At 39.4% G+C, this 18,312-nt stretch overlaps 1 protein-coding gene across 2 annotated transcripts in view; it reads right to left on the bottom strand.

Moving 5' to 3' along the window:
- inpp4aa (inositol polyphosphate-4-phosphatase type I Aa) overlaps window positions 1-18,312 on the bottom strand; it is a 30,622-nt gene that overhangs the window by 2,539 nt on the left and 9,771 nt on the right. The window contains exons 2-21 of one of the 2 annotated variants that reach the window (XM_057335361.1): window positions 12,232-12,428; window positions 11,966-12,010; window positions 11,233-11,351; window positions 10,210-10,326; window positions 10,039-10,118; window positions 9,492-9,600; window positions 8,366-8,456; window positions 7,444-7,591; window positions 6,203-6,333; window positions 5,988-6,092; window positions 5,790-5,898; window positions 5,577-5,594; window positions 3,317-3,503; window positions 3,022-3,240; window positions 2,798-2,939; window positions 2,128-2,160; window positions 1,857-2,029; window positions 1,015-1,138; window positions 645-912; window positions 432-529 (exon numbers count right to left, since the gene is read on the bottom strand). In XM_057335361.1, the coding sequence (XP_057191344.1) occupies window positions 432-529; window positions 645-912; window positions 1,015-1,138; window positions 1,857-2,029; window positions 2,128-2,160; window positions 2,798-2,939; window positions 3,022-3,240; window positions 3,317-3,503; window positions 5,577-5,594; window positions 5,790-5,898; window positions 5,988-6,092; window positions 6,203-6,333; window positions 7,444-7,591; window positions 8,366-8,456; window positions 9,492-9,600; window positions 10,039-10,118; window positions 10,210-10,326; window positions 11,233-11,351; window positions 11,966-12,010; window positions 12,232-12,331 (2,416 nt within the window). In that variant the 5' untranslated portion in view covers window positions 12,332-12,428. The remainder of the gene's footprint in view (window positions 1-431; window positions 530-644; window positions 913-1,014; window positions 1,139-1,856; window positions 2,030-2,127; window positions 2,161-2,797; window positions 2,940-3,021; window positions 3,241-3,316; window positions 3,504-5,576; window positions 5,595-5,789; window positions 5,899-5,987; window positions 6,093-6,202; window positions 6,334-7,443; window positions 7,592-8,365; window positions 8,457-9,491; window positions 9,601-10,038; window positions 10,119-10,209; window positions 10,327-11,232; window positions 11,352-11,965; window positions 12,011-12,231; window positions 12,429-18,312) is intronic. The other variant, XM_057335362.1, reaches the window with a different exon arrangement.

Consider the following 18,312-nt stretch of genomic DNA (forward strand, 5'->3'; position numbering starts at 1 on the left):
TGGCCACATTCCCCACTGACTTCCATTGTATGGACACAAACCCATTAAATCATTCTTCAAAATATCTTCTTTTGTGTTGGAAAGAAGTAAGAAAGTCATTCAAGTTTATAATGACAAAAGGGTGAATAAATGAAGCAAAAATGTTTGTTTTGGGGTAACCTATACCTTTAAAATAAATGACTTTTTCTTATGCTCAAATCAGGCTAGACATGAATTAATCATGTGAATACTATAATCCTATTAATATTTATTTGATTAGTTGTTTTTCTGTGTTCAAATGTTTTTGTAAAGTTGCTTTGCAACGGTGCATATTGTGAAGTGTGCTATATATATAAAATTGAACTGAATTATTCTTATAATTCAATTTTACCCATAATAACTGTATTATAAAGGAACATGCCGTGTAGGTCAGTGTAGTGTGAAAGACTCACAGTCTTCAGGCAGGACTTCTTTAAACTGGTCATAATATGATGTAAGCCGAGCTAAACTCTCTATATTCACAAGCTCCTGTAGCGATGTGTCTCCAAACCTAAACAGTAATACACACCATAAAGCACATGCTAAACTATATAGCTGTTTTGTATATTTATAATTCAATGAAAAATGTAACATGAAATGGTATGAGTTTATGATATTTAACTTACTTTTCCGCTAGCGTTTGTTGTTCATTAATTCCTACATTGAATAATACTGGTTGAACCCGCAGCAGCATCCCATTTTGTATCTCCCGTGGCAACACATCAAACATCATTGCTGGTAAGGGAACACGCACATTAAACCCATCTCTGTTTCCCGTGATGACCGGTAACATGTCGGGGCTGAAGCTTGAGGTCGCCTGGGTAACTTTAAAGGTAACATTTCGGAGGTCCATGACACCTACACTCATGTCTTCCAACATGGCAAGCTCCTCCCCTGTCGAACAAAAGCAGTGCAGACAACAACCATTCTTACTTTAACATACACTCAAACAAATGTATAAATTAGGTCATTTTTATTTTTCACACAGAAGTTTACCATAGGTGCTCAGAAGACTCTCAAACTGGACCAGTAAACCAATAGTGTGGAGCTGTCGGAGAAAGCCGCTGTCACTGAGACAGTTCCTCAATTTGATAACAAATCCACAGATCAAAGCAGTCAGCTGTAGAGAAATATAGAATATAATACAATAGATGTGGCACTATTGTACGGTCAGCTGGGGAATTGTGTATACAGTATTTAAAGCTGCAATCTGAAACTTTTGCCTCTCTATCACCTTCTCTGTTTGAAATATAAAATTGCAGGTTACTTTACATACTATATGTACTGTATGCGAATTGAAGTCAAGTGACATCATACCCGACAACTTAACGTATAAACTATTATTATAAGAACAGATTTTTTTGCGTTCCAGCGCAATAACTGTTTGTTGATTTTTTTTAAAAGCGCCCGTACACCGAAAGTCATGATCGACTTTACCTTAACCTTGACACACATTCCAGAGTAAAACAGAATATCGAATGTGAAAAATAAAGGTCGTAGCTTGTTTTTCAAATGCGAATTGATCGGCTTTGAATCAAAAACTGTTACGGATTGCAGCTTTAAAAACAGACAATTGGACCATTACTGCATTACAAAAACTGAAAAAAGTGTTACAGTATAGAACAATCATTAGTAAACAAAACACAATCAGTATTTGCCACAGCACTTCACTGCAGTAACTACTGCATTATGGGTAATGACTTCAGTATGCCTTGATGGAACTGGCAAAATTGTTCGTTTTTTATATAAAAATCTGGATGTTGAAACTGGTAAAAAGTGGTGACAGTACTAAGCTTTTTGGTAGCTGAATGCATCTGCTTAATATATTTTGAGCTAACCGTCTGACAGAAAACCACATCTCTGCGGTACTGCAGTGTCAAACTCATGGCAATGGTGGGAGCGCTGTCCTGCATCAGTACAAACACCATGGACTTCTTGGCTTTGTCGCTCATCATGGACACACACTCGTTCAGAGTGGTCAGGAGTGGATATAGAGCTTCACTCCATTCCCCTAAAGCCATAAACACATACAGGTCATGTCAAGAACACACATGATGGGTTTCAAATGAAAACTAAAAGTGTTTAGCATATATATAAACACATTCTTACCAGGAGAGGAGCCCTCCACACTGGGACTACCATCTGAAGAAGGTTGAACAGAGAATTATTATATTACTAGTATTTTAATAATAACGTTTTAAATAAGCACATCTATTAAATATAAATAAACAATTGAGCATAGTGACTATTGTGACATCAGTGTATTTAATTACTTTATAAACAACCAGGAATGATCACTTAGTGTAAAACTGAAAGAGGATGTAAAACAGAAAGCATTTGTGGTATTAAAAAGGTGAAGTGACATTTTTTGGGGCACAAAAATGACGGTTGACTAAAAAAAAGACCCTGACTACTCCCCCAAATGCCATTGTTTGAACAAACCGACTGCCTGGCCCCAAACTCATGCTATTTTGTTTTGACAGCACCATAGGAACACAACGTCAAATACCTTATAAAAGAAACAATTTACAACAAAAATGACACACATCACCTGTTCAACTTACAAACAACATTCAAAAGAAGCCAGTGAACATTGAGCTAAACCTACAGGAATGTCTTTTAAAACTGGATGAGCATGCAGGGGGCAGTAAAAGTGATGATGATGTTAATGATGGAGAGGACTGATCTGAAAGAGGATGCGATGAGGGAGGGGGGATGTCGGAGGAATGGAAGGAGAGCCCGTCACCAGGGTTGACCCAGAATGCATTGCCCTGGCTACCTCTTTTGATGCTATCAGCCTGCTGGTCACACAGGAAAACGTCTTCACTGCTGTCGCTCGCCATGCGTTCTCTCGTCAGGAGTCTGTCCACACAGCGGATCACACACTCCAGACTCTTATCCACATTGAGCCAAACCTTTTCCTGGATCAGAAGTTATATTGAATCAACTTCATGTAACTTTGCACTAAAATATTGCAAGATAAAGCGACAAGCAAGACCTTACCCACTCCTCCTCCTGCCAGTTCAGATTCATGGAGGCTCTGTTGCTTTTTCCGCTCCATTTGGCCTGCGGAGAGCCCTGGTCATTTCTCAACACCACACGCTCGGTGTCATGGGCAGAGGGGGAACGTCTGGAGGCGATGAACTCTGGACGTGCGGCATTCAGTGCTTGGATAGCTGTGGTCAGCAGCTTACTGTCACACACCGTCACCAGCTGCCGAGTCTGAGAGAAAATCAGAGAGAGGGTGAGAGAGACAGAGAGAGAAAGTATTACAGTATTTCTCAGCAAATAATCTCACCTTGTCTGTGAGGATGGCGAGGGTCATCTCCAGTGCATTGGTCGAGCGTTCTTTGGCAGCGCGAGACAGGCGCTCTGTGTAATAGCTGATCTGAGTCTTGAGGGTGTTGATGTGGGAAATGATTTCTTTAGCTTTTAACACATCCTGTGGCTGGTATCGCATTGAGAGCGAAACTGATTCCCCGGCACTAAAAGCAGAGAAATGGCACATTCTCAAATTCCTCATTTTTTATCACTTGTTCAGCTGTGAATTTCACTATTTTCAGATGCGAGCGAGTGGAGTTTTGCAAATGAGATGGTGCGATATACAAACACATGGTGGAAATTTACACAGAGTTGGATGCAGTGGTTACACCCGGTATTAACATCGGTCTCAAGCGGTCACGACTAAGCACAAGTGTGAACGGAGCCAAATAAGATTTGGCATCCGACAACTTTTGAAAAAGCACATGCTCACGACATCGAAGAGCTCCTCGGGTTCGCTTGACATCAAAATGCAATGACACAGATCATGTGATACGTTAAAGAAACAGTTCACCCAAAAATGAAAATTCTGTCTTCATTTACTCACCCTCAAGTTGTTCCTAATCTGTATACATTTTATGGTTCTGATGAACACACAGAAAGATATTTGGAAGAATGCTTGTAACCAAACAGTTCTTGGCCACCCTTGACTACCATTGTAGAAAAAAATGCTAATGTTTTGTTGAACACAAAAGAAGATATTTTGAAAAATGTAGGAAAGCAAACAGTTCTGGGGCACTTTTGACTACCATTGTAATTCTTCCTACTATGGTAATGGTGGACAAGAACTGTTTGGTTGCAAGCATTCTTCCAAATATCTTTCTTTGTGTTCATCAGAAAAAAAGACATTTATACAGATTTGGAACAACTCGAGGGTGAGTAAATTATGACAGAATGTTCATTTTTGCGTGAACTGTCCCTTAAAGCAACACTAGAGAACTTTTGCTTATGGTTCTCCCATGTGGTTGATAAAAGCACTTGTCTGTAAATACTGTCGCTGTATAAGCTTCCCCGTGGGCAGCGTAATACACGTAAATTTGTTGACTAAGCAGAAACCGCTGTTGCGCTGTCACTTTCATAAACTGTGCATGTACTAAAGCACTCTTTTGGCTCCCGCGGGGTATACTACTGGCCTATACTAATAGCTCAAACTAGATTCAGTGGTAGCAGCTGGTTGTTAGCCATTAGCGCATAGCGTACTAACTACATAGCAGCTAACGTTTGCAATCACCCAAAACACAACGCATGGACGTGAATGTGTTTAGTTACCAACGGATATAATTTTCTGTAGTCATATTTTCAGAAACACACTCGCAACTAGGCGTTGTGCTTTGTGTAATAGGTGCAATCACTAACTTACACTCAACTCGCTATGGGAATAGTGCCTAGCATAGTAACTATAGATACCGATAACATTAGTCTACGTGCATGAACTAAGGAATCAGCGACTTTTGACCATAAAACATTTATTGTGGTTTGGTAGTCATCATTTACAAGCATAACACTAAATTCGTGACAAGGCACGATCATTCATGCTACGAAGCTATTGATAGCAGGCAACATTTATTTATCTCTATACTTACGGTTATAAGTTGTGAACCGGTAACGTTAGTGCGCCAAAAAACAACCTGAGCACAGCCTAATAACTAATAAGCTCAAAAGTAGTGTAAGTCTGTCAGATATTGATTCGTGTTTGGGCTCGTGTCCGATCACTCTCTCTCTTTTCCTTTTTTTTCTGGCTCTGCCATGGTGATGGTTTAGAGATTTGCGTTGAACTAGATCGTTTCGTCTTTTTGTTAGCTGTTGGCTAACTTCACCCAGGCTACGAGTAAAACGTGACGTATGCCGTAAAGCAACTTGTGTACCTACCCGCACACCAAAGTTTCAAGTGTGATTTCAGCCGATAGAGGGCTGCTTAGGTAGCAGCGGCAGTAAAATTCATCCAGTTAACAGTTGTCCTACCACTAAAATAATTTTAGAGAGATTATTTTAAGTAAAAAAAAACTCCCTAGTGTTGCTTTAAAAGTAAATTATGATGTCATGAAATTTGAAACCCCACTTGAAATCTGATGCATACCGGCGGTGATCACTCATAAACAGGTAAAAACACATTGTTGGTGCAAACAAGAAAGACCCTTGACATTTAATGGACGTGAAGTGAAGAACACAATACTGACCAATCACAATCAAGATGACACGTGACCACATAAATACAGTCAAAAACCCTTAGAACTCACCCTTCACCCTCACAAGCACTGACCAGAAAGCAAACAACATAACAGCAAAATTACAATTGCAATCAAAATGTAGAGTTTCTATAACTTATAGAATAACATGATAAAAAGCAAAACCAAGCAGAGCAGCACAAAATCCTCTATTCACATTGTTCACCATGAGACTGCATGTGGTTAAGAGTAACAGCTGGAGTCGCTTTTAAAAAAAGATCTTACTGCTTTTTGGCTTCCTCAAATTTCAGAATGAGTTTTCTCAGTCCGCTGCCCTTGAAGCCTTGATGATGAGCCGCGGGCGCTCCTGTGGTCACCACATCATATGTGCGATCTGAAGACCGATAGCATGAAGTTAATTTCGACAATCTCCTCAAGGATGTCCCTACTAAAGTACAAATACAAAACTGTAACAGATCTCACCGTAGCCAGACTCGCCCTGCACTCGCATCCTCTGAACGTGGAGGTTTGTAGGTATGAACTCTAACTTTTTCTCCCCTTTCAGAGTGCTTGATTTGAAGGACGGACCTGAGGAATAACAGGCGAGAACCTTCCAACATTTCATGATGTCTATAGCGGTGATACTTGAAAACCATAAACGTGTATCTTCATAGTAAACTATGCGACAAAACACTCACCCTTGTATTCATGCAGATTACTGAGAGTCTCCTGATAGGTGAGGATGATGGTTTGGTACTGTGTGATGATCTGTCTGCGCAGATTCTCCCAACAGGGCGACAACTCGCCCAGCTCTTCTAGCTCACACACCCTATGTGCAGAAAGAATTGTGTAACAGTATCATGATGAAACATCATGAAAATATTAAAATGCAAAACCCCACCAGCTAAATGCTACATTTCAAGGGTGGTTGCCAGGGTGCTACTGTTTGTTTGGTAATATGGTTACTAGGGTGTTGCTAGGGGGTTCCTTGGGTGTTTTGGATTGTTGCCAGATGGTTGCTAACTAGGATCAATTAAAATCGGGCACAGCTAAATCTCTACGATATTCTGGTTTTTAGATTCTAGGGATGACTTGGGTCCCTGCTTCAATGTATCTGCGATTATTTACCTGTCTCTCAAATCATGATTACAAAAGTCTCTGATTACTTAGAATTATACAGTACTGTGCAAATTTTAATGTTAAAATTTTAAACCCCCAAATGGTTTTAAGCCAGTTATTTATATATTTTGCAATAGTGTGAGTAGGAAATATCAGTTTACATTTCCAAACTTTATTTATTCCAAACATTATTGTAATAGTGCAGTGACATTTATGTATGTACAAGGAGAGTGATCCACACAGAGATCTAGTCTGACCATCATCAATTCCATCTATTATTACATGAAGAAAGAAAAATCTGAGACTAAATCCAGAAGAGCTGAGGCAACGTCTCCTTGCTTAAACCTACCAGCACAGCTAGTTTTATGAACTTGTGTAAAAAATCTGTTAAGTGGGGATGCCTTCAAAAATAATGTTATGAATCGATTATATTGATCGGTTAACTTCTATTAACCAAATCAAATCAATATCTGGTGTGACCACCTTTTGCATTTAAAGTAGCTTTAGTTCTAGGTATACTTGCACATAGTTTTTCAAGTAGCTTTGCAGGTGTCTTCTAGCGTCATTGCAGCAGTTCTTTTGGATTTAGTTTTTCTCAATTCTTCCCCTTTCTTCATGTAATAATTGATTATTATTACAAATAATGGCAAAAGGAATGTTTAGAAGTGTACACTGATATTTCCTACTGACACACTACAGCAAAAGATAGAAACAACTGGCTTAAACCATTTTTTGGGGGTAAAAATATTAATGAGCCTACGAATTATCACATTAACGTGGAATTTGATGTATTTGTCCATTATAAATTTAGGACATGTACCTGGCAGCATCTTCCTCCAGCAGCAGTTTGACGAACTGTCTCGGTATGTGCAGGGCAAGCATGCTCTCTGCCATCTGCTCCAGGACACGCAAGTGGTTTCCATCAGTGGTGGGAAGTCGGTACATCCGTGAAATAGTGCCTCCAAATACTGCATTAATCAATCAACCAATCAATATGAGCAATAGTAAGTCAGTTAGAAAAATAAGTAGAAAAGAACAGATAACATTTCCGACAAAACAATTAAATTGGCATTAACTGTACCATAATTGTTGTTCGAATAGCACTAAAACACGCTTTACCGGGTTTTATAGCCACTGTCCATAGTCAAAAGTTGGTATTTACCTCACAACACTGTACAGAGCCCCTCCCCCAGAGCGTCATTACATTAGTGTTTAATTATTGATGATTGGTTCTCTTTACAGTAATGCCGGACTTCCTTTGCTAGATTGGTCATATTAAGAGCTGAACATTCCCTCATTCATATAAAACCACAGCAGGGTCATGTTAATATCTATAGTTTTTGTATTTGCACCGTGACTAAATGTCATTCTGCTGCAGAACTGATGCTGCAGTTGATTTATGCCGAACCTCTATTCAAAAATATTCTTTTGCCACTGCACAAGTGTTGGTATTTCAAAACAGGAAGTGCAAATCTAGTTAGAGAAGTGATATATTTACACAGAATATTGAATACAATATAAATAACTGCTGTCACATGGATGGGTCTCTTTCAAGGGAGGCATGCCTGCCGCATTCACGAATCTCCACAGCAGGAAGTGAAGGTTATGGCCCATTTATTATGCTACTGTATGAGGGGCATATTTATAAATATACAGCTGCCTCCAGATGGAACCGAGAAGCAGAAAGAAATAAAAGGGGGAAATCATCATATAAACGTCAGAGTGATGGATTAGACACTCACCTGCCTTTAAAAGGCTGTCTTTACACAGGGAAGCAGATTTTGCTTTGACTCCCATGGATTCAGTTAGACTTTCATCAACAGGTAACACCATCTGTGTGTGAGACACATTAATGCACTCAACCTGTAAGTCATGAAAATGAGTCGCAGGTGTGCTCTGATATGCTTGTGGGCTGTAAAACGGTAAATAACAAAACTAACTATGCAATAATGTATAGACAGGTTTAAAAAAATAATAATAATAAAGGTGAGAGAAAATACCTATTTGTATGATCTTATGTTGTTGATGTCAACAACTGGGAATATGTTAAAAATCTAATATTTTTTGCTTGCAAATGTGTATTTCGTGCATAGAATTAAGCTCAACTTATACTCGTGCGTAGGACCTATGCCATAACCTACGGCGTAGCCTACGTACGTAGACGACGCCATCGTGAACATTTATGGTTTTGCGATGAGAGTCTGCGTCGTACTGCAATTACACCGCCGAAACGCCAGTTGGCTCTTTGTGTTTTCACGCGTTTGCTCTTCTTCGCCGATGTTTTGTGTGTATGCTAGTGTTCGCAAACGACAATGGAAGCTGATCGCATCTTAATGGAGTTGGAGCTGATCGAAGTAGAAAAACAGTTACTTTTAATTAAATTACTTAAACAAAAAGCTAGAAACCAGAGAAGGCGTCGAAGGAGATGGTATGTACGACCTGTGAACCGGACGAGACAGCCGGAGGGCGAATTTTCTGTGCTAGTCCGGGCCCTGAGAGACATCGACGAAGAAATGCATTTCAGATATTTTCGCATGTCTGCAGGTAGATTTGACGATTTGGTTCGTGGTGATGCGTAGAAGGAAGTACGATGCTGCCAAACCGACCAATCACAGCGCTTGTGGTCCGCGTTGAGTTGACGCTTTGTTACATTTTTGGAGAGGTGCGCGTCAGGTTACGGCGTAGGGTACGCACAGGGTACGCGGCTCTGCGTAGGCTACGCCGGTCCTACGCAGGAGTATAACTTGAGCTTTACTGGCTGTTGAGACCTTTTACTCATGTAGACTGCAATTCTTGGTTTTAAGGACTTTTTGGTTTACTTCTCACAGCTGTATGAATCGTTAAAAAACTGTGCATGCAAGCTCTTACCCTGCCATTGACTGTGTCTGAACGTGCCAGAGGAGCACGCTGGTCTCTCCTCTCCTCCATCTGCCACGCAATAATCGTGATGTTACCTATCCGCTCACTCTCTGCTGACCTGAAGTGATTTTCCAGAATTCACAAGCATTTTGTGACATAACATGGTTGAACACAAAAAAAGATATTTGGAAGAATGTTAGCTGAGGTTTCTGGGGTACCACTCCATTGACTACGATAGAAACGATTATTGCATTTTTTTCTGTTCTGTTGAACACAAAATAAAACTTTTTGAACATTTTAGGAAAACAAACAGTTCTGGGGCACCTTTGACAACCATTTTAATGGTAGTCAATGGAGCCCCAGAAATCTCAGTTGCTAACATTTCTCCAAATATCGTTCTTTGCGTTCAACAGAACAAAGAAATGTATACAGGTTTCGAACAACTTAAGGTTGAGTAATTCATGACAGAATTTTCATTTTTGGGTGAACTATCCCTTTAAGCTACAGGAACATAAGTGAAATCTAAAGCAATGTTATGTAATGGACTGACACGTACCGCAGAGTGAGGTGCAACCTGTGGTGTTTGTCTTGAAGCAGCTCTTTCGCTGTGAACATAGCCGAGCCGAGCAGGTACATCTAATAAAACAGAGAGAATGAGCTCAAGTTTATGCAGCTGAAAAGAGCAGATGAGGGAGCTGAATGGTAAAAATAAGGTTTTGAGTCTTACTGTGCCCTGTGAACGGTCTTTCACATCATAGACAGACAGCTTGATCTGAGTCTGCTGGGTAATTAAAGAATCCTGGAAGAAGGCAATGCTGCTCAAGAAGATTGGATTACTGGTGCCCTAAGAAAGAGCAATATTTGAATGAAATGCATCTCGATATGCAAAATACAATGTACAGGTCAAAAAACTAGAATTAACTATTAAGTTAAATAAAATGAGTTTACTATTAAATGTAAAAAATGAGTTAGTGACCCTAAACCAGTTGGACCGTATATAAGTCATACACTATACACTATGGCCTGGTTTCATAGACAAGGCTTAGCCTAAGCCAGGACTATGCCTTAGTTAATTTAGGCTATTTAAGTCGCTTTTGTTAAAATTCCTTCGAAAAAAACATTACTGGTGTGCATCTTGAGACAAAACAATGGCACTGACATATTTTAAGATATGTAAGGGCAATGTATTTTTCTCAGTTGAGACAGCTCAAAATTAAACCTCTTAAACCTTGTCTGTGACGCCGGGGCTATATGTACAAAAGTATTGGGACGCCCCCTTCTACAGTATAATAAACAGGTTTGACTACTTTAGTCATTTTGTGGGCACAAATCTTAATATTACAGCATATAATGATCTTTTCCAACACGGCAATCCCCCTGTGCACAAAGCAAGATTAAAAAAGAAATCTTTGATTCAGTCTAGTGTTGAAGTACTTGACTGGCCTGCAAAAATCACCGTAGGTATGACTTGCAGGTTTTGAAATAAACACTCATCGCCCAAAACCCATCAATGACTTGTAAACAGGGCTACGGTCATTTTGAGAACAGAAAAAGGCCCTTTCAAAACTGCTGCAACAAAGATGTAAACAAGATTCTTTAATATGGTATTGTGTGTTATAGCATTAATATTTGTTTTGATTGGAATTACTGGAATAGAAATACATGTTTATTATAAGGAGCGTCCCATACTTCTGTCCATATAGTGTACTGTATGTACAGTACAGTATACACGCTACAGATCAATTCTCACCTCTATAATTTCAGTCTGTGCATGTTTGGTCCAAAATGCCTGTGGAGGTGTGGTGCAGCTCACTGCTACAAAGCCACTGGGCTTGCGGTCCAATGATGGAGTGACCAGCTCACTGCATGCTGGGAAAACAAGAATTCAAAGGGTTGATCCTGAAAGGAGGGCAGAAATTTGGTAACCAAACATCTCCAGCATTTCTGGGGATGAAAAGTGAAATATGTAATGTAAAGGAATTTAATGACCTCTATATGTGGCTATACTGCTTTTACTCCAACTCAACTCAACTCACTTTTATTGTCACATCACCACGTGTGGTGAGTGAAAGTCTTGGGTGCATACTCCATACAAAGTAGAATGCAGTTGGACAGACAACTGTATGACAAACAACTGTATGACTTTACAGACTTTTACAGACTTTACTCCACTACTATCAAGAGCAAACACAGCCAAATGAAAAAACCCAGTGCTTCTACCACAATGGAAATATTTGTAACAGCCCTAAGACAAACCGTATAAATCTGTATTGCATGTGAACTAAGAGGGTACTGCTGATACAGTTTATTTCATTCACAAACAGGCTGCGTGTTTTTCGTGTAAGTAACCAAAATAGGACAAGTAATGGTCCCATGACTGAATGAAAGGACATCGGCTTGTAACGTAGTGGCACTAGTAGGAACCCTAGTTTGGCTAAAAGCGCATTATCACTCCATTATTGACTGTACCACCCATCACTCACCAAGACTGAATTCAAGTACTGGCTCATCTGGATCTTGACTGTTTCCTAAACACAAGAGAAGGTGACAGATTTAGTACCAAATTTCCTGGCGTTGGTCACAATTTCCACTTTAGTTGGAATTTCAATTGAATTGGCCACACCACACTGGATGACAGCTTTGCATTGGAATGTTTGTACATTGAATTTTACAACGTACAATTCTTAGAAATACAACCCAGTCACATAACAGAGGACTTTCATTCCAAATAAAGGTAATAATTTCTCACCTGTTAGTGCCAATCCCATCATCTCAGAGGACAGATCAAACGTGTTGGCTCGGTAGACGGACCATGGCCTGTGGCGTGGACTGCGCTCTCTACCTGCCATCTTGACTCCTGGTTCTTTAGAGCCTTATGAAAGTCTCTCTCACACCCTCAAATTACGTTGCTGGTAAATTCGTCAAGTTTATGCAGAATCTAAAAGCCTGAGGCCGAAACGGACAAAAAGGATGAGCGGTTAACGTGAGACAACCAAAGAATGAGACAAACTACAGGAAAGGAAAACATTTACATTAAATGAAATAAACAATAACATAACTGAAAAAACAATTATACAAACAATATAAAGAAATAAATTCAATATAACTTGAAATTCGTTATGTTTTTTAAATGCATTCAAGGCAGTAAGTGATAAAATGATCATCAATTCATACTGTAAGTTTCCTCCTCTGTGTTGTGCTTAGACATAAATTCCAAATATGAGCACGAGTTAAAATTCAAAACAACTACAAGTTTAGATTTTGCATTACATAAATAAAAAAAAAACATTATAAAAACTCACCCATCCCAAAGACACATAATCTAAAGCACAATTCACTTGAACTCATTTCTGTACAGAAAACCTAATGCAGCAAACGTGAATGAAAATGGACTCAAACCAGCCCTAAATAAAACAAGCACAATGTGAGCCTGACACAGAGAGAGCAAACAGGATGAATGAAAATGCAAATATACTGCATGTCCATCCCACGTGGTCAGTAGTGGTTGGAAAATGTTTGGCTTTGGTGAGTGGAGCAGCAGGTAGTGGGCAGCAGTTTGGGGCTGAAGGGGTGGATGGCTGACTCAGCCTCCGGCAAACACAACCTGCCACCTACTACCAGCCATCCATCTGCCTGTTATAGTCCACCACAAAGCTCAGGAATAGATCATATTAGAGGTGCACCGATTGACCGGTCAGAGACCGGAATCGGCTGGTTTTTCGTATGATCAGCCGGACCGGTGACCAGCCGGTCAGTCTCACGTCTCGACTCCAAGCCGATCTTCTGTTGCCCGTGACGCGGGCAAGAACGTCACAGCCGTCAGTACACTCAAAGCCGCAAGTAAACATGCGCACGCACAGCCTGTCTTTCACGGCTCGTTTATACTCGCATGTGGGTCCACCGGACCGCGAGTCTCTGCTGACTGACGCGCATCTCTCATATCCGCTGACTGCACGCGCGTGCACACGCATCATGTACTGTACAGACAAAAAAGGTGCACTGTAGTTCATCTCTCGCTGCTCCGTCTGCATGGGGTATGTATGCTAACAGTGATGCTAAGCTCTGACACATGCTAAACTCATGTTGAAGTCGTTCACTCTGTGTAAAACAAACGTAAATTCCATTCAACCTGACTGCTTGTCTTACGTTAAAACAGTGGTCATTTCACCTAGGTAAAATGACATTCAGCACGACTTCTACTTGTTTTTAAAAATCCAAAATATAAAAAAATGAATAAATCAACCAATATATGTGATATTTATCTGATTGAGTTCTTTACTAACACAAAAAACTGCAAATACATATACATCTTTAGAGTAGAATTCACTCATAAGATTTTAAACTTTTTTATTGAAGTTGCAGCAAAAATCAACCCACTTACAGACCCAAGATAAAGACAATTTATTTTACATTTCAGAAAAAATGAAATAAAGCAATGATAGTTTCAAAAACAGAAACAGACAAGAATAAAGTTGAAGTATTTTATTGTTATCTTAGACTTTTGTGAGAGGAGTACAAAAATGAAAAAGGTAAATTAAGTGACATGTTTACTTATATTTTATTATTTGTACTTCTTTTCAGTCACAGAGTTCTTCAATTTAAGAGTCGTTCGGAAAAGAGAAGATTCTGTAATTTAATGCAGCTTGGAGAACTGCATTTAGGGAAATTTTGGGAAATTGTAAAGTTCAATCATTTATGTAATGAAAATAAAAAAAAGTGCATTGATGAAAACTTAATATGGTTTTATATACAGTATACTGTCAATTATAGTTTGTGGATAGAAAACTGGAATCGGCAGGTTTCACTTATAATAAAATCGGAATCGGCAAAGAAAATTGCAATCGGTGCATCGAACAACATGTTTACCATAATGTGTTCACAGCAATCAAGAATAGGAGGTCATAAACTGTGGCAGCAGGTTTTGCTGCATTCATAATAAACCCTACAATTACTGCATTGACATTTCACGCACTTTGACATCTTCATGCCAAATACTTTATGAATAACATCATTATTTGTATTTTCCAACATTTTACATTGATAACAGCTAGTTAAATCCATACGACTCTGGGGGGGTGGTTAATAAATGTCTTCTGAAGTGAACGAATACATTTGTAAGAGAAAACAATTAATATATAGAGGTTATGAAGCGATCGTGGAGTATAAACACAACAATCTCTTAAAGATGCGGTAACATGCTATGTCATGGATTCTGACTTCTTTATACTGTTAAACGTGCTGGCTTCTCATGCTTAACATGGTCAACTTGTTAAAAAACGAGTTGGACGTATGACGTAGTATTTCTGTGCTTGATACACTCCCCCAGCTCTCCAACTTGCTTTGGAAAGTTTCGTAACAGGGATCCTATTCCTTTTATTGGGCAATTCTCCCGGGAAAGCTCGGCAAGGCGAAAGAAATAGCCTGCCCACGCGCCAACCGATGAGCGATAGTAAGACCCGCCTACCATCAAGATTGGCTGAACTGCATCAAGATTGGCTGCGCTGTGGGCCTGCAGCTGCAGCTCGTTACTCTTGCAATAGAGAGAAGTCAGTGCTTTGTTTGTTCAGGGCATTTCATATAATGCTGGATTTGGAGATCATTTGAAACAGATAGACGGCGAGGTCCCAGTGCTAAAAGATGCCGGACATGAACCGCACGCGGTAAGTGAAACTAAGTCAACTAAGGCAATCGGCATGTACGTGCATAATGTAAAAAACATGAAGGGATTAATGCGATAATATAATGTTATTTTGTGCTCATGCTCTAGTTCCGTCCCCCTGCCTGCCTCCAGCAGCTCGTGTTTTTCCGGAAATGATCATACAGCTGTATCTCTCTTTGATAAATGTGATCAAACTAAATACTCTTCGAAGTCATGACGTATGCAATACTACTGTATAGGTACTCAAGATTAATATGTAGGGGTGTGACGAGACACTTATCCCACGCGACGAGACGAGACACGAGACTGAGTTCACGAGAGTGAGACGAGATTTTTAGACTTTTTTAAAGAAATCCTCAATGATGAAATATATTGGGGGAAAAGTATTTTATTCACCTTAAAATGTAGGCATTATAAAATCATCTTGTACTTTATTAACAAAATTGAACTTCTATTTTAATGAATTATATTATGCAGTAATAAACAATATGTAAACACTGCAAAATATTTTGTCACAAACTCAAGTGACTGGCAGTAATTGCACAAAAATGATGCTTTGTTTTCTTAACAGGTGTGGCTTTTATTAAAGAGCTGTGGTTGTTTTCTCTATTAACATTTTGCATAGTGCTCGTGTTAGCAGATCATGTCACACTGTCAATCCTCCTTCCTCCACTGACTGAACTAGGGCTGCAGCTATCGATTCTTTTACTAATCGAGTATTCTACTGATTTTCCATCGATTAATCGGGTATTCGGATAATAAGTACTTTTTCTTTATTAAAAAGCAATACTAAATATACAAGAGAAAATAAGACAGGTCTCTTAAAATGAGTAAAACAACTAATTTGTTTCCTTTTTAGAACAATTAGTTTTTATTGCTGAAATAGCATACATTAATATCTGTGAAAACTAAACCCATTTAGTACATTCCATTGCCATATTAAATTCAAAATGCAATATAATACAAATATATAAATAAGAAACATGAATAAAAATGGAAATAATAATTTCAAACAATAGCCTATGACTTTTATTTTGGCAGGTTGTCAGAAGACGCTTATTTTTTAGTATGTCTGTTTCTTCACTCAAACAATAACATGTTTGTGAAATAAACTCTCAGCGCAACTCTGGAGGTGAAGTTCATGTCCTCATTCAGCGCAGACGCAGACAAATTTATGAGCATCACGCGTGTAGCACGTTAAACTGTGCAGTTCATTCACTCAGACACGCAGACCAGACAGATGAAATGTGTAAATAACAGGATTCGGTGTCCACTAGTCCGCATCTAGTTTGATGGACTCAATGCAGCCGGAAAACAAGTTTCACTCGTAAAATAGACTAAAACTAAGTAAAATATCAGTTCACCGTTTCAATAAGCTATTAGGGCTGTGACGGTGGCAGTTTTTTACCACCGCGGTGGTAATAGACAAATCGACCGCGGTGGTGCGGTGGTTGAGAAATATATATTATTTATATAAATAATATTTATATTATTATATTTGCGTGTAGCAACCACATGACGAGTGGAAGAGAAATATAGACCTTATTTAAATACTTGAAATTGTTAAATAATTGAAATATGATATCTGAAATAAATGAGGATGAAACATCCGTCAATGTTTAACGCGCAAATCCATCAGTGAAACGGCACACTACAGCATATAAAACATTTAAATAAACATCAGTAAATAATGAAAACTTAATTGATATAAGAAAGCTAAATACTAAATAAAAAAGCTCTTGTTGCAGTAACTTCAGTCAGTGGCGTATTAACCCTTACAGTCCTTAACAATTCCATTTGAAACAAACTGTTTAAACCTACATTGGCTTTCCTATTCAGATTGCCATAAAAACTTTACTTTTTCCGACTCGTTGATGTGAAACTTACTTGTTGACATTGTCCAGATTAAAATGTGTACAGCTGCACTAAATGCGCGTTCAGAAGATGTGCACAGGAGCGCAAATGAAGAGATGTCTCTCCGCAACCGCGGCAAAACCTGCGCGCGCTCCGACACTAAGCAAGCGGGTCATAGCCAGTTTTGATTTTACGTATCTGTTCATTTCACAACAAGATCCATTGCAGAAGCCGCAGAATAACCTGGGTTTTGCCGTGCAGGCCTGCGCTCGAACGCACCAACGGACACGTATGCCAATAATTTCTGTTAATTTAAAATCTTTTAAATAAAACCACCCACAACTGAAAGGCTACAACTAGCAATCGTTATCGCAACTCTCATATTTATTACACCTATATTTGTCAGAGTGACGTGCACTACCGCCGGTGGCAGTTCACCGTCATGGCACTTTACCACCGCGGTGGTGCGGTTGTTACGGCAACCGTCACAGCCCTATAAGCTATCAGTTATTTATCAGCATGAGAAACACGTGTGAGCGTGTGAACATACTAAAATGCGTGTGTCTCACGGTGAATGCATGAGACTGTAACATGAATAGAGTTTAGCGGGCTGTGCGTCAGTAATAACGGTCCGTGGGGAAACGCAGTGCTCCGTGTGTACTGTAGTTAAATGGATTAAACGAGGCTTCGAGGCAACAAAAATTGCCTCGATGATTTTTTGTATTCGAATAACTCGAGTTACTCGAGGAATCGTTTCAGCCCTAGACTGAACCCTCATAGCCTTCAGAGAAACAGTTAAAACTACATAAACACATCATGTTTTATGCTTACATTGCACATATGTAAGAGACAGATGATCTGTTTTTAAAGAGGTTTCCCTGTGAATGTATTTAAAATAACGTAATGTGAACTTGCAATTGCTATACTATACTTGTGGTACAGTCCGCTGCTGTTCAGAAGCGCGCTCCCAAAGTGCTCCTGGCAACGCGAACTGCTGTAAACACTAGCGAGGCGCTGCAGATGCAAGAGACGCACGTGAAGGTTGAAACCGTACATCTAGCGCGTTTACATAGAGAAACTGTGGGAAAGTAGCGCAGCGGGATGGACAATCACGTCGTCTATATGAATGACAGGTGTCCTGTAGTTCACAGCACGCACATACTTTGTGCCGTTATTAGCGTGTTCTGTACAGTAATGAAAACAGGTCGCACCACAACAAAATGTGCACTCACACAAATGCTCCCAAATATCTTTTGAGGTCGCACAGGTTAAATTTAGGGAGCATATGCGACTAAAATGGTCGCAATTTCGAGCCCA

Source organism: Triplophysa rosa, linkage group LG6 (genome assembly GCF_024868665.1).
Source record: "Triplophysa rosa linkage group LG6, Trosa_1v2, whole genome shotgun sequence".
In the NCBI taxonomy this organism is placed as follows: domain Eukaryota; kingdom Metazoa; phylum Chordata; class Actinopteri; order Cypriniformes; family Nemacheilidae; genus Triplophysa; species Triplophysa rosa.